At 38.2% G+C, this 26,663-nt stretch overlaps 2 protein-coding genes across 3 annotated transcripts in view; both read left to right on the top strand.

Annotated features, from left to right (window-relative positions):
- Positions 1-9,694: 9,694 nt before the first annotated feature.
- slc22a18 (solute carrier family 22 member 18) lies at positions 9,695-13,842 on the top strand. 2 transcript variants are annotated; one of them, XM_052562255.1, is made up of 11 exons: positions 9,695-10,047; positions 10,220-10,389; positions 10,857-10,954; positions 11,103-11,248; positions 11,327-11,459; positions 11,636-11,745; positions 11,960-12,070; positions 12,343-12,443; positions 12,530-12,631; positions 12,775-12,895; positions 13,237-13,842. In XM_052562255.1, the coding sequence occupies exons 2-11, from the start codon at positions 10,294-10,296 to the stop codon at positions 13,419-13,421; spliced, it is 1,203 nt and encodes a 400-aa protein (XP_052418215.1). In that variant the 5' UTR covers positions 9,695-10,047; positions 10,220-10,293; the 3' UTR covers positions 13,422-13,842. The 2 variants fall into 2 exon arrangements, with proteins under 2 accessions (XP_052418215.1, XP_052418214.1); XM_052562254.1 differs by having other exon boundaries at positions 9,695-10,389.
- A 771-nt stretch (positions 13,843-14,613) lies between these two features.
- The window catches only part of otog (otogelin), a 37,896-nt gene continuing 25,846 nt past the window's right edge, over positions 14,614-26,663 (top strand). Inside the window, exons 1-17 of the mRNA XM_052559937.1 lie at positions 14,614-14,873; positions 15,333-15,390; positions 15,800-15,860; positions 18,251-18,323; positions 18,857-18,955; positions 19,052-19,209; positions 20,278-20,399; positions 21,329-21,537; positions 21,883-22,013; positions 22,125-22,231; positions 22,409-22,518; positions 23,313-23,438; positions 23,534-23,642; positions 23,749-23,795; positions 24,627-24,772; positions 25,725-25,857; positions 26,416-26,593. Of these exons, the coding sequence (XP_052415897.1) occupies positions 14,801-14,873; positions 15,333-15,390; positions 15,800-15,860; positions 18,251-18,323; positions 18,857-18,955; positions 19,052-19,209; positions 20,278-20,399; positions 21,329-21,537; positions 21,883-22,013; positions 22,125-22,231; positions 22,409-22,518; positions 23,313-23,438; positions 23,534-23,642; positions 23,749-23,795; positions 24,627-24,772; positions 25,725-25,857; positions 26,416-26,593 (1,940 nt within the window). The 5' untranslated portion in view covers positions 14,614-14,800. The remainder of the gene's footprint in view (positions 14,874-15,332; positions 15,391-15,799; positions 15,861-18,250; positions 18,324-18,856; positions 18,956-19,051; positions 19,210-20,277; positions 20,400-21,328; positions 21,538-21,882; positions 22,014-22,124; positions 22,232-22,408; positions 22,519-23,312; positions 23,439-23,533; positions 23,643-23,748; positions 23,796-24,626; positions 24,773-25,724; positions 25,858-26,415; positions 26,594-26,663) is intronic.

The raw sequence follows: 26,663 nt of genomic DNA, 5'->3' as shown, positions 1-26,663 counted from the left end.
CACTACTGTGGTCATTTCTGTCTGGGTGGGAATTGGGGACTAAATGACTAAATGGCCTTCAATTGCAAAAAATGTACATTTGTCACTAGTAACAACATTATAGTTACTAGTCACTATTGAAATAACTACTACTAATCAATAAGTACTAGTATCTACAGGCGCTGGTTATATAATTCGAATATGATCAAAAAGTTGATTTATTTCACTAATTCCATTCAAAAAAAGTGAAACTTGTATATTATATTAATTTATTACACACAGACTGATACATTTCAAATGTTTATTTCTTTTAATTTTGATGATTATAACTGACATCTAAGGAAAATCCCAAATTCAGTATTTCAGAGAACTTGAATATTGTTAAAAGGTTCAATATTGAAGACACCTTGTGCCACACTCTAATCAGCTAATTAACTCAAAACACCTGCAAATGGTCTCTCAGTCTAGTTCAATGACACCTTGCACAAGGAGGGCAAGACACAAAAGTGTCCAAGCACATTAATAGAGAGGTGAAGGAAGGAAAAGATGTGGTAGAAAAATGTGTACAAGCAATAGTAATAACCATACCCCTGTAGAGGATTATGAAACAAAACTCATTCAAAAATGTGGGGTAGATTGACAGAGTGGACTGCAGCTGGAGTCAGTGCTTAAAGAACCACTACGTACAGACGTATGCAAGACATGGGTTTCAGCTGTCGCATTCCTTGTGTCAAGCCACTCTTGAACAAAAGACAGCGTCAAAAGCGCTCCCCTGGGCTAAAGACAAAAAGGACTGGACTGCTGCCGAGTGGTCAGTTATGTTCTCTGGTGAAAGTAAATTTCAGGGTCCCAGAGTCTGGAGGAAGAGAGGAGAGGCACAATCCACATTGCTTGAGGTCCAGTGTAAAGTTCCCACAGTCAGTGATGGTTTGGGCTCCCATGTCATCTGCTGGTGTTGGTCCACTGTGTTTTCTGAGGTCCAAGGTCAACGCAGCCATATACCAGGAAGTTTTAGAGCACTTCATGCTTCCTGCTGCTTACCAACTTTATGGAGATGCAGATTTCATTTTCCAACAGGACTTGGCACCTGCACACAGTGCCAAAGCTACCAGTACCTGGTTTAAGGACCATGGTGTCTCTGTTCTTAATTGGCCAGAAACTCACCTGACCTTAACCCAATAGAAAATCTATGGGGTATTGTGAAGAGGAAGATGTGATATGCCAGACCCAACAATGCAGAAGAACTGAAGGCCACTATCAGAGCAACCTGGGCTCTCATAACACCTGAGCAGTGCCACAGACTGATCGACTCCATGCCACGCCGCATTGCTGCAGTAATTCAGGCAAAAGGAGCCCCAACTAAGTATTGAGTGCTGTACATGCTCAAACTTTTCATTTTCATACTTTTTAGTTGGCCAAAATTTCTAAAAATCCTTTCTTTGTATTGGTCTTAAGTAATATTCTAGTTTTCTGAGATAATGAGTTTGGATAGATAAATTATACTAGTATGTAATGAGCAAGTACTATGAATAAGTACTAGGTGTAAATGACCGCAAAAATATGTATGTGTGTGTCACTTTAAATGTGTTGTGTGTGCGCACGCACGCTCTCTACGTAACGTAAGCTGTAACGCAGGTAGAAGAAAGAGGTGCGGACGAGGAGCACATTGTGGTTATCACATGGCGTTTACAAAAGTTTGATATATATATATTGTAAAAAGTGGATGCACTTTACGTTTTGGTTCATCTAGTACCCTTTGGCAAGCGGAGCGAGGTATGTGTCTTTATTGTGTGTTTTGCATGTTGTATTTTAAAGTAATATATAATTTCGTATGGCACGTGTTATTTGTCGCTCTTTTGGTTAATTTCTCATGTATGTAATAATTTATTTGCCATTTGGGTATCTGTAAATGTGTATTTGTTTAAGTAATCTGTCATTTGTACATAAGTTTTTTATTTATGAGTATATTGTTTCTTTATGTAGTTTCACGGTGCTACAACACAACGTTTCTCGAAGTCACGGTTAATGGCGCTCAAAGCGAGCGAAATAAAGAAGATTAAGCACCCGTCGAAACTCTCTGTCTCGTTTGTCGACGCCAAGGGGCTGCTACAGTGAAACTCGACGCTTATTGGGACTCTGCATCGCTTCGCTGCTGGCCTGTTCGAGAGAGTTCATCACAACGCCGCACGAGGATCAATCAGCACGGCGCTACGGACGTTTGCGCAGTCACAGCGGATCGTGACGTCATTATAACTGGTTAAAGGGAAAGATCGCAAGGTGGTAAAAAGGCACCGTTTAACACTACAGATGAGATCGAGACTGTGAGTTAAATCGTATTCCCACGTGAGCTGCATCCATTCATTGGAACTCTGTAAGTTGACATGTTCAAATGAAAAGGAGAATATTTTTTGGACTATTAAATTGAAGGATAAAACTACAAGAGACATTTAAATTGAATAAGTCAAATCACGAGAAAATATTCAAGTTTGCTTGATTATTTAAAGACTATAAAAACTTGTGTGTTAAATTTGAACGTTGATTGTTGAAGATTTATCTTGGACATTTAAAAAGTCATACACAAAGAGTACAGTTAACTTTATTACTGTTTGTAAACTGACATTTCTGATCTATTACAAGGGAAATATTTAAATGTTAAAAGTGTTTACAGTTGTGCATTTGTGTTGATTCTCCTTGCTAATATTTTGAGTGCTTACATTTTAGAGGTCTGATGGAAATGGTATCACTTATAGCTTAAGTTGCCCAGTTTAAAGAAGTAAACAACATTAAAGAGGCCATGGAAAACCCACCTGAAAAGGAAGTTGAACCAGTTGAGGAGATACCACCTCCAGCTGAAGAAATAAGTAACCCACCAGTGCAACAGCTCAGAGCAAGCTCACGTGAAAGAAGCTTAACAGAGAAAGGTCGAGAGATGCATGAGCTCGAAGCAAAGAAACAGGAAAAGTCCTTCCATAAGACATATGAGTCCTGGAAGGAGGCTGCAAGAGAGGCTAGATCAAATTTGAAAACATTCTGTACACGTGAAGACCTGGATCAAATACAGCAGGACATTCAAGGCAGACATGATTCAGTCTATCATCGTTATGAAGCAATTCTGCGTAACCACACTACTACTCCAGACATTGTTAAACGTATGGATGCCTGTGCTGAACTAACTGCAGAGATCACTGATCTTGTCAGTAAACGACTGGAAACATTTAATGAAAGTTACAACGAAGAACTTGTGAAGGAAAGAGTAAGGCAAGTGCTGAATAAGGATGAATATGGATCCGTCTTTGGATGTACAGTAACAAACACCGTCGTTTCAGAGTCATCACTGGGATCCGATAACCAATCCAAGACTTCTAAAGTCTCAAGTAAGCGTGCTGATGCACAGGCAGAATTTGCAGCGAAACTGGAACAAGCTAAAGCTTTACAAGAAATTCACAATCAACAAGCTAAGCTTGATAAGATGGAGCATGACTGGAAGCTTTGTGAATCGAGAATGTTAGCGGAGATAAAGCAGAAGGAGGCTGAAATGCAGTTAAGGCTAGTTGAGGAAAAGAAACGGCTACAACAGCTACAAGTTGACAAAGAAGTTAAAGTAGCAGCAGCTCGTGTCAAAGTGTATAACGATTTAGAAGGCAACCTTCATCGCTGTGAAGATGACGAAGGCCCTAGCATTCACACTGGCTGCCAAAGGACAGAGCTTACATCTCAACTGAACCCGGAAGCACAGTCGTTCCTACCTCAGCAAGCATCATGTGAAGGATATGGAGTTACATCACCTCAGGAAACTGCAAATCTAGCTCAAGCAATAGCAAACTCACTAAGCACACATCGGCTGCCAGTTCCAGAACCCACTGTCTTTGTTGGTGACCCTTTAAAATTCATAGATTGGAAGATGTCATTCATGGCCCTCATTGATCGAAAACCTCTTCCTTCTGGTGAAAAAATGTTCTATCTGAAGAATTACCTTGCTGGGGAAGCTCGCAAAGCGGTGGAGGGATATTTCTACAGAAATTCTGAGGATGCGTATCAAGGTGCCTGGAAAGTGTTACAGGAAAGGTACGGGAACTCGTTCGTCATCCAAAGAGCGTTTCGAGACAAGCTGATGAGATGGCCCAAAATTGGAGCAAATGACCCACTGGCATTACGAGACTTCACAGATTTCCTACAAGGTTGTGTCGAGGCAATTCCTCACGTAAAAGGATTAGTCATCCTAAATGATTCTGAAGAAAACCACAAGCTGTTAAAGAAACTCCCCGAATGGATTGTGAGAAAGTGGAACCGAATCGTGGTGGAAGAGCTAGACACATCAGGTGACTATCCAAGTTTCAAATGCTTCACAGAATTTCTGCAAAAGGAAGCAAAAATAGCTTGTAACCCTATAACCTCTGCACTATTTGTGAATCAAAGGAACACAGATGAAAGGTTCCCCAAGCGTGCTAAGGCTCTCAGTACAAAGGTTCAGGTGAAGGACTTAAGCTCAAAAAGACCAGAGACGTACAGCTCTAAGCCAAAGACATCGTGCCTTTTCTGCAAAGATGAAAAACATCACATTGCTCAATGCTCTACATTTGCTGGAAAGACTATTGAAGAAAAGAAAGCCTTCATTCACGAAACTCACCTCTGTTTCGGTTGTCTCAGAAAGGGACACATGAGTAAAGACTGTAGAAGAAGACATACATGTGGTACGTGTGGTCGAAGTCATCCTACCTGCTTACATGAAGAAAGGGATAAAGCTCCTTCAAAGGACCCTAAAGGAGCATCTACGAATGTTCAAGCAAGTGAGGAAGTTCATAAAGTCATGACCCACGCACTCACTCAATGTTCTCCTGCTACTTCCAGCATTGTGCCAGTTTTCATCTCTACAGTGGACGAACCCCAAAGAGAAGTACTAACTTATGCTCTACTTGACACCCAGAGCGACTCAAGTTTCATCTTGGAAGATCTTCTTGAAAGTTTGAATGTTGTCTCACAACCTGTGCAATTGAGGCTCAGCACCATGACAGCTGCTGACACGATCACTGCCAGTAAGAGAGTCTGTGGACTTAAAGTAAGAGGACTACAATCTGCAAGTTCTATACCACTACAGCAAGCATACACAAGAGACTTCATTCCAGTGGACAAGTCGTATATTCCCACCAAGCACACAGCGCTTCAGTGGAGTCACCTCAGACACTTAGCAAGTCAGCTGTCACCACTTTTGAACTGTGAAGTCGGACTTTTAATTGGATTTGACTGCCCATCTGCTCTAGCTCCCTTGGAAGCAATTATAGGTGGTGAAAATGAGCCTTTCGCGCAAAGAACTGTGCTTGGGTGGAGTATTATAGGCCTGTCTAATCCACACCTTGACCGACAAGGAAATCAAAGTTTTGTCCACCATGTTGCAGTAAAGGAAATACCTGTCCCATCGGCCAATGATATCCTGAAAATTCTTGAGTCAGATTTCAATGAAAAGGCTTATGAGGATAAATGTGTGTCACAAGAGGATGTTCGTTTCATACAGCACCTCAGTGCCAATATTCATCAGAAGGATAATGGACATTACGAGCTTCCTCTCCCATTTAAGTGCAGCAGCCGACCCTCACTACCCAACAACAAAGGGCTAGCAACTGCTCGACTACAACACCTAAAGAAACGGCTCAAGTCCAATAAACAGTATTTTGATCACTACAAGGCTTTTATGGAAGAGATGATTATCAAAGGTGATGCAGAACAAGCTCCAGCTATACTAAGTGGAGAGACAGTGTGGTACATCCCACACCATGGGGTGTACCACCCTCAGAAACCCAACAAGCTGAGGGTGGTATTCGATTGTTCAGCAAAGTTTCGTGGTATATCATTAAATGACACACTTCTGACTGGGCCTGATCTAACCAATTCCTTGGTGGGAGTGCTGTGCCATTTCAGAAAGGAGCCAGTTGCAGTTACCTGTGACATAGAGAAGATGTTTCACCAGTTTCTCGTCCCACCTGATGAACGCAATTACCTGAGATTCTTATGGTGGGAGGGTGGAGACTTGGAGAAAGAGCCTCAAGAATATCGCATGGCAGTCCACCTCTTTGGTGCCACGTCTTCACCTGGGTGTGCTAATTTCGGCCTAAAGTACCTGGCACAGCAGCACAAGGTTAACTATCCTTCAGCCTCAGCATTCATTGAGAAGAACTTTTATGTGGATGATGGGTTAACCAGTGTTCCCTCAACCAGTGAAGCCAAAGAACTAATAATGCAAGCTCAAAGAGTGTGTAAACATGGAGGTTTGAGGCTTCACAAATTTAACTCAAATAAGGAAGACGTTCTGAGTTGTTTAAACCCGTTAGAAAAGGCAACAACATCAAAGCCTCTTGACTTTAATCTTGAAGCAACACCAGCTGGACGTGTACTCGGCATTCAATGGTCAACAAAGGATGACACATTCAGTTTCAGCATCGACCTTAAGGATCAACCATTGACTCGCCGTGGTATTCTGTCTGTTATAGCCTCTCTATATGACCCTCTTGGGTTTGTCGCCCCATTTATTCTACAGGGAAAGTGTATCCTACAAGAACTTTGTCGTAGAGGTACTGAATGGGACAACGAACTTCCTGATGACGTGCGTCCTCAATGGGTGGATTGGAAAAACGATCTTCTGAAACTCAAGGAAGTATTGATACCAAGATGTTATCACCCACATACCTTCAGTGAAATAGTCAGAACAGAGTTACACCACTTCTCTGATGCGAGTAATGTAGGATATGGTGCTTGTTCCTACCTCCGCTTCAAAAATGACAAGAGTGAAGTCCACTGCTGTCTGGTGATGGCTAAAGCCAGGGTCTCACCTACAAAGGTCATAAGCATTCCCAGGTTAGAACTCTCAGCCGCTGTCATATCTGCCAGAATGAGTGTCATGCTGAAAAATGAGCTGGAAATGAAGATTGACCAAGAGTTCTTCTGGACAGACTCGCAGATTGTTTTAGCATACATTAACAACGAAGCCCGTAGGTTTCATGTTTTTGTCGCAAATCGAGTGCAGCTGATACGAGATGTCACAGATCCTAGTCAGTGGTGTTACGTAAATACAACAGATAACCCTGCTGATTATGCATCTAGAGGGCTTAATGCGTCTGCCATCTCTACATCAATGTGGTTATCAGGACCCCAATTCCTGTGGGAACAGGAAGTAAATGCAACACCATACACACCTGTGAACCTGCTTGTCGGTGATCCTGAAGTTAAATTAGTCCAAACCTTTGTGACCTCCGTCAGAGACGGAGCAGACATCCTCAGTCGCTTAAGTCGATTCTCTTCTTGGTCTATGCTTCTAAGGGTGGTTGCAAGAATAAACAGATTGGGCCACAAACAGATGTACAATGGTGATCATGTGACAGTTGAAGAACGTGAGAGAGCTGCTAAGGTGGTCATCAAGCTTGTACAGCAGCAAGCATTCTCAAAGGAAATGCAAATAATTGAAAGAGGAGAAGCTCTACCAAATTCAAGCGCACTGTACCCTCTGGATCCTATTTTGGACAATGGCATCCTCCGTGTTGGTGGGAGGCTAAAACACTCATCTCTCAGTCAAGATCTAAAACATCCTGTAATACTTCCAAAAGGTAACCACATCACTAAACTAATTCTGTCACATTACCACACCAAAGTTCGTCACCAGGGAAGAAGCCAAACTCAAATGGAGTTAAGAATGAATGGATTCTGGATCATTGGAGGCAGTAAGTCCGTCGCTAAGTTCATACACAAGTGTGTGCAATGTCGGAAACTCAGACGACCAGCTGAAGAACAGCGTATGGCAGAACTTCCCAGAGAACGTGTTGAGGTTTCCGCTCCATTCACGTACTGTGGTATGGACTGTTTCGGGCCATTTATTGTGAAGAGAGCTCGTAAGGAGCTTAAGAGATATGGCCTATTATTCACTTGTCTGTCATCTCGTGCAGTCCATATTGAAATGATTGAGGACCTATCTACAGACTCCTTTATCAATGCCCTAAGGTGCTTTATCAGCCTCAGAGGAGCAGTTCGCAAACTTCAGTGTGACCACGGCACTAACTTTGTTGGAGCTAAAAATGAATTGGCAAAATCACTGAAAGAGATTGACACCAACGCCTTAGAGATCTTTCTTACAGAAAGGCAATGCGAGTTTGTCTTTAATGCTCCTTCTGCAAGCCATGCTGGAGGTGTCTGGGAGCGTCAGATATGTACTGTGCGAAATGTACTCAATGCCACACTTGCTTTATGCCCAGGCAGGCTTGATGACGCATCACTCAGAACGCTGTTCTATGAAGCAATGGCCATTGTAAACAGCCGCCCTCTAACGGTAGATGGTATTAATGATCCAAATTCACTCGAACCATTGACCCCAAACCATCTGATAATGATGAAATCTGATGTTGCTCTTCCACCTCCAGGAAAGTTTGTAAAACAAGATGTGTATGCCACTAAAAGATGGCGCAGAGTTCAATACCTAATCGAACAATTTTGGAGTCGTTGGAAGAAGGAATACCTTCTCAACATTGCAGCACGTCAGAAATGGCATATTCCTCGCCGTAACCTTCAAGTGAATGATGTTGTAATCATCAAAGACGATATGCTTCCCAGAGGTCAGTGGCAATTAGGCCGAGTGGTGGAAACCAGCGAAGGAAGTGATGGTCTTGTAAGGCGAGTTAAGTTGCAGTTAGAGGAGCGAAAACAAAATCAACGCTCCAAGCCCACAGTCATTGAAAGGCCCATCCAAAAATTGGTGGTACTTATTGAAAATGAGTAATCAGCGACTGCTTTGTGATATCATTGCATCAGACCATGTAATTAAGTTCTATAAAACCTAACATTTTAGACTTCACATGCATAAAAACTGTGAAGGCGGTCATATTGATGTGCAGAATTCATGTTCTGATTCATTCACAGTTTGTTCTGTTCTTTCATCATCTCATAATTGGTGGGAGTGTAAATGACCGCAAAAATATGTATGTGTGTGTCACTTTAAATGTGTTGTGTGTGCGCACGCACGCTCTCTACGTAACGTAAGCTGTAACGCAGGTAGAAGAAAGAGGTGCGGACGAGGAGCACATTGTGGTTATCACATGGCGTTTACAAAAGTTTGATATATATATATTGTAAAAAGTGGATGCACTTTACGTTTTGGTTCATCTAGTACCCTTTGGCAAGCGGAGCGAGGTATGTGTCTTTATTGTGTGTTTTGCATGTTGTATTTTAAAGTAATATATAATTTCGTATGGCACGTGTTATTTGTCGCTCTTTTGGTTAATTTCTCATGTATGTAATAATTTATTTGCCATTTGGGTATCTGTAAATGTGTATTTGTTTAAGTAATCTGTCATTTGTACATAAGTTTTTTATTTATGAGTATATTGTTTCTTTATGTAGTTTCACGGTGCTACAACACAACGTTTCTCGAAGTCACGGTTAATGGCGCTCAAAGCGAGCGAAATAAAGAAGATTAAGCACCCGTCGAAACTCTCTGTCTCGTTTGTCGACGCCAAGGGGCTGCTACACTAGGTCCTAATAAATAAGTACCTAATATAAAAAAATAAGTACTAGTGTCTAATGAATAAGTACTAGTAACTAAAAAATATACTAGAATTTAAAGAATAAGCACTAATTAGAACAAGTACGGTTTATAGATTAAATGTTAACACGGCTTGCCATATTCATCTGCAATTCTTTTAGGCTTTAGTCAGTTGACGGCTAACCTAGTCACGCCTCCGCAGTGTTTACGACACAGAAAGGAAGAGGAATTTCCTCGATTTGCATTATCCACAACAAAAATGGCGAGGACTATGTTATAATGGTTTTATTTTAGCACATTAGACACCTTCATACGCTTCACACTTACAACCCATCCGGTTACATATTTGTACGTGTGGTCGGCTACCAATTTAAATGATCCGTGGTCTTGTGCGGAGATGAAACGACAGCAGATGTTTATATCTTTGTATAAATGATTACCTCTATAAATAATAATAGTTTTTATATTTTCTATTTAAAATCGTTTAAACCCTTCTTTCCCACCGCAGTGAGCAGAGCGTCGGCGAAACTGAAACCTGTTGATAGTTTGAGGTCAGGTTGAAGTTCAGTTTTGCGCGTTTCTGGGTTTAACCTTTCCCTCACATTGAATTATGCTTTGTCACCGCTGCTACCGCGGGATAAAGCCGTAAAGCGTTACAGTTTATTTTGTGTACCAGTATATTCGTCGGAGTTTCATTGGAAGCTCTTAATTTCCCTGTTTAAGGAGCAGATCGTGCGGGAGGAGAACTATCGGGGAGTAAAAGCCCAAAACTGAGATCTGATACAGCTATTTGAGTCATGGAGCCGGCTGCGAAGCAGAAAGTGATTCACATCACCTACCTCATCGCAGCTCTGGACATCACCTGGCTCTTCCTCCAGTTCTCCATAACACCGGTTCGTCTTCATTTGAGATCAGATGTTAAATAAAAGCACATTTGAATCGATTTTTGCTGAGCCCTGGAATTTATATCTGCAGGGGTTTTGGCTATGTTCCCACATTTAGTAAACAAACTATTTGATAATGTGAACCATTTTATATTTACACTTAAGTTTTATATTTTTAATATTACTTATATTATAAATTAATAGATGCACAATATCACACATACACACACACGTGTATATATAGAGAGAGAGAGAGATTAAGAGTAAATATGAATTATTATTCATCTGCATTACATGTTTGTGATATTCTTCATTCTTCACAGCTGGTAAGTGTAATATAGGCTACAGCAGATTAAAGCTGGCCATGTTGTTTGCCCGTTCTAGTCTATTCCAGGCTCTCAGATAATCGGACAGAAATAAAACTCTTATAATGGATGGATTGTCTTGACTGTTCAGTTTTTTCTTCTGTGGAACAGTATTTGGCGAGGAGGCTCGGGTTCGATACTATTTGGTTTGGGTATCTGCAGACCACAGTTGGAGTGATTCAGTTGCTTGGAGGCCCTATTTATGGAAGGTAAGCATTCAGAACTCATCTCTGTCTGATGGGTTGGGAAATAGGAAAAATGTTTGTAACTATGTGTGCCTAATTAAAATGACTTGTTTATGTAATGTCTTACTTTAGTTATAGGCTTAAACTATAGGTGTGTCTTGTCTGTTTTCAGGTTTGCAGATGTGTTCGGAGCACGTGCAGCTCTCACTGTGTCTTGCTTGGCATCAGTGGTTTATTTCTTACTGTTGGTGGTGGCAGACAACACTTTTATGCTTTTCGTGCATAAACTTCCTGCTGTTTTTATGCACGCACTGCCAGGCAACACATGCTTCTACACTCTTACATATACCTTACTCGAACACACAGGTACGTGAGAGCATTTGTATTTGTGTGTAGGAGCTCAAATGGTGGTAGCAGATCTGTCAGAGAATGAGAAGCGAGCAGAAGCTCTTGGGAAACTCGGCCTCTGCTTTGGCGTAGGCATGATCGCAGGATCATCACTGGGTGGGACCCTCAGCACACGCTATGGGTAGGACACACTACAACCACCTACATTATGCTGGCATTACTCTAGTCTTCAGTCACACATGATCCTCAGAAATCAAGATAAAATGAAAGCAGCACTGATCTAGTAAAACAGGATTGTTTTTCTAGATCAGTGCTGACAAGTGCCATTGGTCATATGTGTTTTTGTGTGGTTTACAGGGAAAAGTTTGCAGCATCTTTTGCAGCTGTCGGAAGTTTGGTTTCTTTGCTGTTGGTGTTGAACTTCATCCCTAAACAGACCAAAATACACACCGTGCCGGAGAGTAACAGTATGGACATAAACAAACACACAGATCAGCTAGACACAGAAGGAATGCTCTTCCAGTAGCCATTTGTAATTTTATTGTATAAAAGTCTTATATTAAGAATCAGATTATTGTATATTGTTAAATGGAGTTTGTATATATCTATGTTTTATGTATTACTAAAAAAAAAAAAAATTCCATAAAAAATCTAATGATTATTATGATTATGTTTGTTTAGAGAAGGGTTCATCAAGTTCTGTGTTTAATCTGGGAGAGATCACAAGGCTGATGAAATTTCCAGGTGTTCCAAAGACTTTCACAGTGAAGATTATTTCTGGATTGCCATCAGGTGAACATTTTAACTATTAGCATTTGTGATTTTAAACATACTGAAACACCCCTAAATTGGAAACAAATTTAAAGTGGACCTGAAATGAAAATTCACCAATTATCTTCTAAATGCATGTAATTAATATGATTTTGAATGATTAGTTAATGCATGCAATATGTTTTTTTTTTTTTTTTTTTAAATGACCTGCTACTTTTTTAATTAGGATGTCAAAACTTTCAAATCTTTCAGAGAAACAACAGACATTTATTTGTTGTTTTTATTGCATATAGGTATATTTCAAGTTATGTTCTCCATCATTGCCATAAACTTCTTCCAACTGAAGGCAGAGCAGAATGGCTATCTGATGGCTTACTTTGGCATAGTACAAATGGTATAAACACATGCTATATAAATAGTTCTGGATTGAAGCTCAGCTGTGCTGAGGCAGTAAGTGACACTGGTGTCTTACTGTTTAAGGTGATCCAAGGTGCTGTAATTGGGCGTCTTACGTCTAGATTTTCAGAGTCTTCTTTACTGGTGCTCTCTGTTGGGATATCCAGTTTAGTGGGCCTTGCACAGGTAAGATGATATTGCAAACAAGTTCATTTTTTGTTTCAAATTAAATGCATAACAGTTGTGTAAATTAAACATGGAAGCTGGATTATGTGACTGGTCTCATTGTGTGTATGTTAAATATATGTGTGTTTTGTGTGTTTTTTCAGGCTATGATGACCAACGTGTTTCATTTTTGTTTAATCGTGATACCCATGATGTTTTCTCTAAGTGTCTTCAACGTCATCACAGACAGCATGTTGACCAAGAGTGTGTCTCCATCTGACACAGGTAATCCACAAACACACATGCTAGACTGAACAAGCCCTTGTGCATGAACATGATATACATACTTATGGATGTACATTTTGCACAATGTCTGATGAATCATTTCCCATGCAAATGTTTTCATAATGTAGTAAGAATGTATGTAAAAATTGGGACAATAGTTTTTGTTAGAATAATACAAATATTATTTTATTAATTTATCCTTAACATGTTTATATTAAGAATATTTTCTTCAATAAAACTGGCTTTCACTGTTGTCATTAAATATCATTTGGTCTATATAAAGCACTTTGAAAGAGAGAAGAAATCAAGCGCTGTGTGCATTGTTTGTTTGGTGTGTTCAGGAACCATGCTGGGTCTGTGTGCATCGGTGCAGTCTCTTTTACGAACTGTTGGCCCAACCATTGGAGGATTCCTCTATGAAGCATATGGTGTGCCATCTTTCGGATACATCCAGTGCATCATTAATGCTGCTGTCTTTAGCTTTCTGCTAACCACTGGAGGGCGCTCACAGCCAAACAGGCCATAGAAATTGTGAAAGGGGTTGTTTATGACTGTCCTGTTCATGGCCACATTGTGTGAGAGAGGGCTGTTTACAACAAACCATGGCATTTAACTTGCCTCCTCACACACTGGGAAAGGACTTGGTCACAAATAACCCAGATGATATCTTTTGTTAATACTACAGACATTCAAAATATCCTATGTTACTGTCAAATTACACTTTATTGCACAAGTTAGCTCAGGATCATTTTTATGAAGTTTCTTGTCTTAAAAAGGAGCTGGCATGTGAATGTCTAGGTCAGCACAAAAAAAGAAGTGCAGTATGCTTTTATCTGTGTGGCATTATAGTCTAGTTTTAACAACTATATATTATACAGCTAGTATTCATTATAATGATGTTGTAAGATGTCATGGAAAAAGAACAAAATAAAAAATCCATAATTTTGTATCTGAAACTCCTTAAATGAATATAAGCTAATAGCTGTTATAATTTGTTGTTGTTTTCATTGTTTCTCCATATTTATTTTGTTTGTCTGCTCTCCAACTCCTGCTAGGTTCTTCAAAGTCACACAGACTGTGAGATTAAATGTGCACATTTTATTTTGTGACACTATTATAATGCTAGACAAGCACCCCTTTTCACATCTTGAGGGAAATCTGTCCACCCTTTTTCATGTTTATCTTCACAGCACGTGTGTGTTAGTCCAGTCCATATTACTGTATGTTCACATCACTGATACCAAGAATATTCTTTATTAGTCAGAAGTCAAAAAGAATGCACTGACCACCTCAGTTACCATTCACTTTTGTTGCATTTCTTTTCATATAAGTTAGCCAATTAAAGTCAATGATGACTTCCAATTCTTCCAAGTTCCTAAATTATTCTCTTGTGTTCCAGTAGAAATGAAGTTTAACTGTTTTGTCACAACATGAGCATGAGTAAATGAGAATTTTTATTTAATTATTTATTTATTTAGGAAAACCTTCATTAACTACTTCTCAGGACTCATCAGCACTTGGATCATAATGATTTTTATTTTCACCGTGTCATGAAAAAAGAAATATTATAGAAAAATAGAAAAAAATATATATATATAAAAATAGAACTGTTTCTTCTTGCAGCTGAGCCTCCATTTCTTTCTCTCTCTCTCTCTCTCTCTCTCTCTCTCTCTCTCTCTCTCTCTCTCTCTCTCTCTCTCTCTCTCCCTGTAGTTGTGGGTATGCACCAGTGGTGGTCATTAGCATATATTATGCTAATGACGGGCGAGACGCGCGTGTTATCCTCCGCACCTGAGATGCGCGCGAGGAGCAGCTGCAGTCGGACGGGAATATGCGTCGGTAGTCATCGGTGGAAGACTGAGGGGAGAATCGCATTCCATTTCAAGTGATTCACATGAGTCACGGATGGATCCTATTTTAACTCCCGGAAAGAAACTTTTTTTACTCTATTTATTATTCTTTATCCTCATATATCAAGGTAAGCAGCATGACGATGAACTGATGTGTTCTTTTCCGATTAACTTATCATTATATATATATATATATATAGAGGAAAAATCCATTTAGATAGTTAAATTGTAAAATTAAGTTATATATTATTGTCAAGGAAAAAGTTTTATTGCTCTAGCCTAGATAAACATTTTGGGAAAAATATATAGGCCTAATGATAATGGTCTATATGCTTAAATATCTGAAATTTAAGAAATTAAGGAATGGATGGGTAAAAAAAAATGTTCTGGTAATCATTTCTTATCTTAATTTCTGTTTTAAGAAAAAAAAAATAGATTAAGATAAAAAGAGTCTTAATGTATTAAAAAGCTTACTTTAAATATAATGTATAATTATGTAAATATATTGTTATTATATATAAATAAGCGTAATTTTTAGGCCTATGTGGAAAAAAAAACTAATGTGATTGTAAATTGTTTATTTTCAGCACATATCACGTGGGGCGCTGAAAGTCTGAATTTAACAAACCAGCATGATTTTGAAAAGTGAGTATTATCTTATATATTATCTGAGTATTATCCTAATATTGTCTTATTTATGTGTCTGTCCGATGTCCGTCATTTTTTAAATGCATATTTATGTATTTGCCTATATCATTTATTATTATTATTATTATTATTATTATTATTATTATTATCTGTTATAACCTACTGGTAATGGTAAGCATTATTTGCACATTTTAAGCATCTTTAAAATGCTGACATCCTGACCCAGCGCTAATTTTGCGCATGTTTGATGAAATCACACGAAAGGTCTTGAGGTCTGTAACAGTTGTGAAACAGGCCGACAAAGCTCAGTCGAAACGCCTGTGAGTCTCTGGTTTTTCTGTCGAACACAAGTGCTGATTAGCTGTGTGTGAGGAACAAACCGCTCCTTGTTCTCTGTGTGTCCCAGCAGCAGCGAGAGCAGCAGGATAATGCTGGAGAAATGGGATCCCGCTTCCCAAACGGAGCAGGTAGGAGAGCTGAAGCGATGCATTGAGAGAGCGCACGGGAAACCTGCGCTAAATGCGATGCCATGAGGTTAAATGCATAACATTACAGAAAAACAAGGTGTTTTCCTGATTTATGATAAAAGCGAGCTTGAAAGTCGAGTTTGTTGAAAAAGATTTTTGGTGAAAATAGCCTGCCTGAATAAATTAGGATCTAATTAAAGTGGAATATGCTAAAAGTGAATGCGGTTTACATTTTAGTATGTGATAGGCTATTACAATTATTAAATATGATTATTACAATGACAATAAAAATGTAATATTTCTCCCCTTGCTCATTTATTAGAATAAATTTTCAAGAGCATATGATTTGAAAACACTTACACCAGTCTTTAGCGATGCCGTGTGTTCAGTAATTGAAGAAGAAAAAGGGAGGTGCAAATTATGCACGGATTTGAGAGCCTGACCCCCTAATTAAGACTTTAAAATAACGGGTTATGCACGGCCATTATGCAAGCGTGCGCGGGCTACTTTTAATTTCTACAGGGGTTTCAAGCGTTTTAGTTCTGGCCACAAATGTTAGAATATCAGGGTACATTTTATTAGTAGCCTACATAAACTAGCTATAAGGCTCGAGCACTTTACATTTGACTTTATACAAAATAAAATAGCCAAAATAGAAACATATTTTTTTTTGTTTTTGGTTCATTTGTTTGTTTTGTTCAAGTATTTTGCGTATGGTTAATTGTCTTAGATGCAGAAGGCGAACGCGACAGATTGCGCCCTGAGAAATTCCTTGCGAAGTTTCTTTGAAAAGGAGCTGACCCTCCTGAAATTCATTGTTTAATTCGCATACTGAAAACACATCCCCCAGTGCTGGATTTGTTGAGCTCTCTTTGGGACAAAAGCCGTCATTTCGGAGGCAGTAAAGCGGTTTCAGGTGTCCGCTGGGCGCTCAGGATTGGTGAAGCTGTTCCCCAGAGCCGCTATTCACCGGGACACACTGGCCCCGTTCATTATGTCAGAAAACATCTCCCTTGCAGCCTCGTAAGTTACATAAAATTATTGAACTCTCAGATATCAGGTGTGATGGGGAAATGCAGGCAGAATAGAGACGGTTTCGGTCAGATAAGAAAATGATTTATTTCTGAAGTGAAGTGAATCGCTAATCGCTCTCATGTACCCCCTCCGGCGGTAATAATAAACTCTTATCCATGCTATGCAGCACATGCTTCCAGGCTCTGTATAAGCGCACAATGATTTATTATTAGATGAAGACTTTGATCGGAATTTCAGATTGCCCTGTGGCGTCCGGCTTCTGGGTCTCTAGATAAATTAGTTCATGGAGGTCTTAATTAATCTGAGCCTATATGAGAACAAATTAAGGTAGTTGAAGGATAGACTTTGCGTTTTTCACCTAAGCTTAATTAGTCAACTAATTCAAACGAATAGTTTGGATTACAAACTTGTAACACAATATTCTCACTCCCTTTGTATTTTATCTTAAAATTCGGCCTACAGGTATGTCTTTTTGACAATTCAGTTTATTCTTTGACTCTAAAGGCTCGTTCACCATATAGGATATTGGTAACTATAAAGATCTTCTTTTAAAAATCCTTCTAAATTTAAAAGAATAGCTGAATTCATGCCACATCTATATTTGGATATCGTTGATGAAGGACATTGGAATCACTTTCAGAATGTTTTTTTATTTTTTTATTTATTTTTTTTCCCCACAGCAGATGAATGAAAAAACCATTGACAGCCATTTAGGCTGATGATACACTGTACAACTTTTTGAGCAATGTTGCTGGGCATCTTTGGGAAGTGTTCCCATCAACAGGCAACCAGGTGAGACACAGGGCCCACGACCAATCCAGATAGAGATTTGTTACCCTTTCTCAAGGGGAAAGTGCCTCAGCAACATTGCTCAAAAAAAGTTGCTCGAAAATATGCCCCATGTATCATCAGCCTATCTTTCCTGCATTAAGGTGGTCCAGCAGAATGTTATCATCCACTGGTGTTTTCACCAATATAGTAATTGTTATAAAAATCTTCATAGTTAACCTTCTTGTGAACAGACTTTAATACGGGGGTCTTTCCAAGGTCCACTTGGTGGGTAGAGCTACAGACTAGGGGCCCCTGTTACATATTGTAAAAAAAAACAAAAACAAAAAAAACATTCTAGGCATACTAATATTCTTACATATTGAACATTTAAATAATACATTTTAATGAGTCATACACATTATATTTTAAGTGCACTCAATGCATTTATAATACATTTGAATATAGAATGAATATTTAGCTGAAATTCAGCTTTGGATGGCAATAACTTTTCAGTTACTCCCTGGACAACCCCCTGTTAAACGAACTATGTGTTAACTTACATATTTTATAATTTTTCCTTAAAGGGATCCTTAGAGAGCAACACTTCATCAACAGAACAAACAGAAGCACAGAAGCCATCACCCCGCAGAGCCACCGGTAAGAACTGAACTAAATGTTACAATGTGCTCTCTTTGTGTATATTTTGGGTCTTTGTGCACAATCCCACTGTTAAACAATGCAGTTTTTATTTTATTTTTTATTTTTGCCTGCATGTTTTGCTGTTGACACCTGCACATATGTTTAGGGCTTCATCTGTAATGAACTGTTTGTTGATGTGGGTGTACAAGAATTTGCTAGTGAAACCATCTTTTTTGTGCATTGCATTTAGTCATAATTCTAAGCTATTATATCATATTAATAATTACTGTGTGCAAGCTTGTGATGCATACACATAATTCTTGTAATGATAAACTCCAAACAATACAAGTTATGTTTATTTGAAATATGAGAAAGGGGCTTTCCTCTCTTTCACTAGACATCTGTTCAACAGGCTGATGAGTGTCATCATTACACACAAGAGCGGGATTCATCTTAATGCTTCAGTGATCACTTCAGATACCAGATACCAAACACACACTTGAATCCACTGAAACACACACTATTTAATGAGCTTTATTTGTGTTATACAGGTGCTTGTACATCTCCCTGTCTGAATGGGGGTTGGTGTGTCCATCCAGACTTGTGTAACTGCACTTTATACCAGGCCACTGGATCACACTGCCAGACAGGTACTGTACCATGGATCATTTTGAGATGATTTGATCATGCACTTTAATCTCATTTTGAGAGGTTTGGCATGACAAATAATAGATCAAATATTTCAGTCCCCAACCTAGGCTTTGAGCGAGAAATGACATGCCGCTCATGGGGGCAATACAACTATGAGACATTTGATGGACTTTATTACTACTTCCCTGGAAAATGCAGCTACACATTACTGAGAGACTGTGAAGACAGCACTCGGTCAAGTGTACATATACAGGTGATCTCTTATAATGTTTATGAAAGGATATTTATTTTGCTTTATTTGTGATCATTTTCTTTATAATAATAATAATAATCAACATTCATTACAGTATACTTTTGTCACCTATAATCATTCAACAACAATGAAAAGGGATTGAGCACTTGTGGTGGAGAGCGTTTTATTATTTTTAAGATACAGTATATCTACCATGGCATTTCAGCTTAGAATCCTTCATCAGTATAATATATGTATATATATATATATATATATATATATATATATAAACCACAGAAAATATGTCAACCAAATGGTTATTGCCTTAATCTTCAAAACAAAGCTGTCTCTGAGGCAGCGCCTTTTTCTAAATTTATTAATAAATGTTACATTTGAAGCACTAATATACATCCTTCAGGGACAAATAAAGTACAAAGGTGAATCTTTTAAAAAGGTTCTGACCCAGTGACAGCTTTTGTACCTTTTTTTCAGAGAGTGTATTAGCTTTAGATTTGGTTAGTTTCAAGCAGGCTGCTGTTCTCTGCTTTGTATCAGAGATGTCATAAGTGTGTGTGTACTGCGCAGCTCTTGCCTGAGGAAAATATTTATTGGCATTCATAGAGAAAGTGATCTCATTATTATGGTCATTTATTCCCATTACAGTTTAATACAGTAATTATGGCCAGGGCCAAAACAGAATTGTCTTTGTTCTCCCAGACTCACTGATGGGAATCCAGAGGAGGTGAGCTAACTCAGCCAGGAGTTTCTTTAGGCCATTAGCTTAAGTGCCAATATCATTTATCAATGAATTGAAAGGGATGGCCGACAGTAATGCAGAACTTAACCAGGATTGGCCCGGCTGCTCTGGATAAGAGGACTCCACTCTTTGATGGTGGAGAGGAAGCGTCTTAAGAGCTGCACACTGTATTTGCAGACACTTTATGTTAGTGATAATCTGGTTTGCTTCCGCTCTATTTTAGCATTGGAATTCTTTTAAACTTTCTATTTGGCTTCGTGTTTTTTTTTTTCTTCTTTATTTCTTCACTTTTTAATATGGCAAGATTCTTATATCATGTGATTCATCTGCAGGTGCACAATGACCCAGAATGCAGTTCTTTCCCATACTCCTGCACACGTTCAATCAGCCTCTTCCTGCCGTGGGAGGGGGAGATTAGGTTACAGAACTTCAGTGTTACTTTCAGCGGTCAAAGGTAATAAACATTCACATTCTACAACAATTAGATTCAGTTAAATTCAAGTTTAGTTGTATAGGGCTTTTTTTTGCGATACAAATTGTTGCAAAACAGTTTTACAGACAGTTAAGTTTAGCTTGTCAGTGGTGACTATGTCAAATTGATGTACATATTTTTTAACTGATATGGAAATTAATAGGTAGCCAGTACAGAGACTGTAGCCACTGCATTTTGGACTACTTGTAGCTTGTGTATTGAAGATGCAGGACAAGCCCCTAGCAGTGCATTACAATAGTTAAATCTAGAGGTCATGAATGCATGAACTAGCTTTCCTGCATCAGAAACAGGTTACATGTTTTGTAGCTTGGCAATGTTTCTAAGATGGAAGAATGCAGTTTTTATAACATGTGAAATATAATTTTCAAAAGACAAGTAACTGTCTAATATAACACCCCGATTTCTGACTGTAGAGAAAGTAAAAGTACATCCGATAATTTAAAAGTTTCATATGGTCTTGTTGAGATATATAGTTGAGTATCATTAGCATAACAATGGAAACAAATTGCGTATTTTCTAATAATATTACCAACGGGTAACATGTATATTGAAAATAGCAGAGGACCTAGGACAGATACTTGTGGCACTCTATACTTTACTGCTGATAATTGACATGACTCCTTTTAAGTAAACAAAGTGGTAGTGGTCAGACAGGTAGGATCGAAACCATCTTAAAGCCTGCCCTTGAATGCCTGTATAGTTTTTTAATCGGACTATGAGTATGTCATGATCTATGGTGTCGAACGCAGTACAGGATGACACTAACTACACCCCTTGTTACTTAAACCTCAACCTGACCTTTGCTATCTCAGCGATACTTTTTAAGAATCTGTTCAATGATCTATGTGTGTGTGTGTATGTAGTTCTAACTGAACATCCTCTCTCTGTAGTGTGCAGCTGCCCCATCACATTCATGATGTTGAGCTGGAGCGCATCTCTGACTACATTGTAGTGTCACAGCCACAGAGTTTCACGCTGGCCTGGCAGGGACTCACTGGCTCTGTGTACATCAAGATGGGCCCTGAGTTTGTAGGACACACCTGTGGACTTTGTGGAAATTTCAACGCTGACACTCAGGATGACCTGAAGACCAGCTATGGCAAGTTTTACTCAATTTGTTACTGAAAACATAAATAAATAAAATAAAACATTGTGATGGACAGTGACAACATCAGCAAGATTAAATCAAGACTAGAAACTGTAGATTTTAGTTGGCAATATAGAAGAGGAGTAAAGCTTTTGAACAGTAAGAAACAAGTAATGATTATACAGTTAGTACAGGCCATTTTGTTTATTAACAAATAAGTTCTTTACATTATTTACTTATAATTATTATGTATACAGTTTTTGAGAATATATTTAATTTATTTTACATCTTGACGATGATTAAAAAAAGCACAAAACAAAGCATGTGCATAAATGCATTTATCGCTGTTTTCTACAGGGGTTTTTACACAGGATTTGGCTATGTTTGGAAACAGCTGGGCAGAGGAGGAGCCACAGCTGGCCAGGTGTCCTGTTGTTCCCTCTCTTTATCCATCGCCATGTGCCATACAGGATCCTCGAGTCTTATTGGTACTGCACACAAATACACACAGGCAAACTGAAAATACTTGTCCCACACCGAACAAAGCCTGATTTACCATGATACACTTGGTGAATAAGGTCTCTGGTTCTTCACTGCAGAAAGTGGAGGAAGTTTGTGCCACCCTCCTGAAGGAACCGTTCCAGTCTTGCCATGAGTTTGTCAGTCCATATTCATACATGGCCAGTTGCTCCAATGACCTCTGCCTGTAAGTACTGACATAACACCGAACTATTGACATTACTACACCTACTGGAAAGCTATAAATCTACATGGCAAAACTACTGACATTACTTTCCAAAGTGTTATCTTAAACATACTTAAACTATTGATGTTATTGCATTATGTAACGCTTGTGTATGTTTAATGTTTTCACCTGGTGCAGGTCTGGTCCCAATGGTGATGTTGTGTGCCAGGTTTTCACAGAGTATGCCAGAGCATGTGCTCATGCTGGACATCCGCTGCATAACTGGAGATCACACTTTCCTGTTTGCAGTAGGTTACACTGCAGATGCACAAATGTTTGAGATATTTTACCATATTTTGTCTTGGTATTAAATGTACTGTAAATATAGTAGCACAAATTTCTAAATTCTAGAAATAGTTATTATTTCTAAATGAGTATTCAGATGTTAAATTTCCAATATACACACAACTGTAACCATACAGAATAAACCTACAATTGGTGTAAGAATTTGTTTGCACCAAGAATTGATTATTCTGGTGTGTGAATTGTTTGTCTATGCAACAAAATTTGTGGTTGGGAAGATTTTTTTAAAGTTCCTGCGAATATAATTATAAATTTGTCATTTTGTTCCTGTGTTGTGTTTTATCAGCCATTATTATAGTTTTCACTGGACTGGTACTAGTAACATTTATTATTATTATAAATTGTATAACAGTTGTGCTGCTTAATATTTTTTGGAACCAAAGATAATTTTTTTCACTATTCTTTGATGAGTAAAGGGTTAAAAAAAAACATTGGTCTTTTAATATCAATATTTTATAACAATAATACATCTTTACTGTATTATTGTATCAGTGTATATGCCCTTGCAAATAAAATTCTTAATAATAAAAAAATACAAAATAAATAAAATACAAATCTTACTTATTCTAACGTTTGATCAGTGTTGTAAAGATAATACAGTTTATTAAATATTGGTAACAATTTATTGAAATATTGCTGTTGCCTGCATTTTATAAAAGGTCATGCATTCAGGAATTTTTTCTTTAGTTTTTTGCTGTGATATGCATATTGTGAGAGTATGTGTTGTTCTTTGCTGTAGGTGTTGATTGCCCCACCGAGCTCCTTTTCAGAGAGTGTATTACCTGCTGTCCCATGCACTGCAAGATCGAACACATTTGTATCGACAGCAAGCTGCAGTGTTTGGATGGCTGCTACTGCCCCGATGGTAGAAACATAACACTAAATGAATTAATCGCAAGCTTTATATGTGTGTTCATTTGTGAATGTTTGAAAATAATGAAATCATTTTACTGTCTTTAGATTTGATCTATGAGAATGGGGTGTGTGTTAAGGCATCAGACTGTCCCTGTGAGCACCATGGCATGCTGTACCCCTCTGGACGTGTCATACAGGAAGACTGCAACAACTGGTCAGACATTATCATTATGTAATCTTATGCAATGCAAACTTGGTTGAATGAAGAACCTGCTTGTGTTTTTGTTAATGTATGAATCGTTTTTTTGTTCTTGTCTTAGCACATGTGTTGGGGGCTTGTGGACCTGCACTGAGAACAGCTGCCCAGGTGTTTATATTTTTTATTTACCTTTTTTATATGGGCCTCATGATGTCTATTGCAAATGTTTCAGATTCTATACATTCTCTTCTTTCGAAACCATATTTTCTCACTTCACTGATACTAACTTTATCTTATTGCAAATATATTATTTTATGATTGTATAGACTTAGTTTATTTAGTCAAACATAGCAAATGTAATTATCCTGTCTTCATACATACACATATATATATATATATATATATATATATATATATATATATATATATATATATATATATATATATATATATATATATATATATATATATATATATATATATATAGAAAGATCTTATTCTAGAAGAAATACTTCTCCTTAATAACTCATTCCAACAATTTACTTTGATAAATTGAACAATATGCTAATGTAAATGCTCTACCATTCAAAAGTTTAGGCTCAGTAAGACTTTTTAAAAGTAAATTAATACTTTTATTTAGCAAGTAGGCATTAAATTGGTAAAATTATATATATATATATATATATATATATATATATATATATATATATATATATATATATATATATATATATATATATATATAACAACAACTTATATTCATCAAAAAATCACAGTCACAGTTTTCACAAAGATATTAAACTGCATAATGATTTTCAACATAGATCATTGAAAGAAATCTTGTTAAAGATTGTTATGTTTGAAGAAATTCGGGAATAAATTAGTAGTTTTTAATTATAATAATATTTAAGTACATTAAAGTTTTATTGTATTTTTAAGAACACTAAAAAATCTTTCTGACCCCAAACGTTTAAACGGTGTTGTTGTTTTTTCTTACAGGGGAGTGCTCTGTGACAGGAGATATGTTCTTCCAGTCGTTTGATGGCCGCATTTACACATTTCCTGCTACGTGCCAGTACGTTTTAGCCAAGAGCAGAAACTCGGGCAAGTTCACAGTGACCATTCAGAATGCACCCTGTGGAGCCGTAAGTCCCAGTGCACTTTCATGCTCACCGCACCAACACAAGCTTCAAGTATTAGCACACAACAGAGAAAAGACTTAAGGCATGCCAAAGCTTTATTCATCACGTTCCAGAATTGCTCTAGTGTGGTGATCTAAAGAGTAATCTGGGGGCTGGAACACAGCTCCAGTAGACAGACTACAGCTTCTAGATTTGTGTGATTAGTCAAGCTATTGGAATATTAGCAGTTAGCATAGCTGTACTTGTTAGTCTGTTAGTTAAATTAGTTACTAGAATAGTTAAATTAGACAGGCGATTAGGCACAAATAATTGCACAGCCTAAAGTTATATTTTTTTGGGTTGAGTTGAAACAAAGTCCTAGATGCGCTTGTGCTGTGATTAGACCCTGCTTAGCTTTGACAGATAAAACATGAAATGATACAAAAAATGAAGAGATTCTCTCCCTCAAAGCCTTCCTTTCCTGAAGCCCAGACGTGTTGATGCTAAAACTCAACACACGGAGAGCAGTCTGGTGTATAGTGTCACTGTCTGGACTCTGAACAAGCTGTTCTGCTTATCTGAGCCTCTGAATGACAGAGCCAGAGACTTTGTTGTTGCTGATAGAGAGAGAGAAGAGAGAGAGATGTATTTCAGTAAAGCGGCCGGTGAGAGATCCTCACATAGGCACCTGTTGGTAGTGTCCATCATTTTCTTGAATGGAGCAATTCAGAGTCCGAGTGGTTTATCTTCTGTGAGCAGCTCTCAGTAACTCATTCACAAGCATAAATGCTTAATTCCTAAACGACATGATTACTGAATTAGTCCAAATTGAAACAGATGGACCGATAGGTTTGTGTCCCTGTGCAGACATTCATCCATTGTGTTCGCTGCAGTAGTTGTATAGCTGCTGATATTGTGTGTGCTGGTATGGGACGTTCTGGCTCTCTGATTTAGTTTTGCTTTGTTATGTCTGCAGAATCTGGATGGTGCTTGTATTCAGTCAGTCAACCTGATGGTTGATGAAGATCCACGTACTGAGATCACAATGAGCCACAGTGGAGAGGTTTTTCTGGCCAGCCAGTTCAGGATCTCACTGCCGTACTCAGATGGTAATGTACTAACGCTGATCTTTAATGAGATGTTGGCAATTAGTACACCTTTGTACCTTATTTATCCCTAAAGGGTGCATATTAGTACCTTACAGTTACACATTAGTACCAGTCCCAGTGACAGATTTTGTATCTTATTTTTTTTTCTTTTTCTTATATACTCTTATATTAGTAGATTAATATATTTCTGTGTTTTGTGCTTCTGTGTTACCTCGAATGTGTTCCTCTGCATACAGCACATGAAGACTGCATGCAAACACACATCCACTGATGTCCATCATCATAAAATAGTTAAAGGGATAGCTGACACAAACATTTTCTTTCCAAATCTGAATGACTTTGTTTCTTCTGTGGAACATAAAATTAGATATTGTTTATTTGTCCATACAGTGAAAGTCAGTGGTAACCAAACCTGTTTTGTTACCTTCATGTTTAGCAGAAGAAAAAAGTCTATTAAATTAATAAATTATGACAATAATTTTTTTTGGGTGAACTATACAACTATTGGGTGACTTATTGACAGTCCTTCATGTGATTAATATAGTGGTATCTTCTCAGATGTGTTTCAGATCCAGGAGCTGTCGTCCATGTTTGTTCAGGTGAAGTCATCGCAGGGTCTGCGGCTGCAGTATAACTGGAGGGAGTTCAGGCTGTACCTGCAGCTGGAGGAGCAGTGGAGAGATGATACTGTGGGGCTCTGTGGAACATTTAACGGCAACATTCAGGATGACTTCCTGTAGGTTCCACTCTACTTCCTGCGTGCTTTCTCCCTGTTGTCAACTTATTCTCCAATGTGCAATTTTGTT

This window comes from Carassius gibelio, chromosome B7 (genome assembly GCF_023724105.1).
Source record: "Carassius gibelio isolate Cgi1373 ecotype wild population from Czech Republic chromosome B7, carGib1.2-hapl.c, whole genome shotgun sequence".
In the NCBI taxonomy this organism is placed as follows: Eukaryota; Metazoa; Chordata; class Actinopteri; order Cypriniformes; family Cyprinidae; genus Carassius; species Carassius gibelio.
This window is presented reverse-complemented; position numbering and strand designations above follow the sequence as displayed.

Bases quoted from the DNA above. Each gene is read 5' to 3' on its own strand.
- slc22a18 (XM_052562255.1), top strand. From the start codon at position 10,294: ATGGAGCCGGCTGCGAAGCAGAAAGTGATTCACATCACCTACCTCATC. The intron at 11,460-11,635 runs GTAGGACACACT...TGTGGTTTACAG, and splicing joins ACCCTCAGCACACGCTATGG to GGAAAAGTTTGCAGCATCTT. The intron at 12,632-12,774 runs GTAAGATGATAT...GTGTTTTTTCAG, and splicing joins GTTTAGTGGGCCTTGCACAG to GCTATGATGACCAACGTGTT.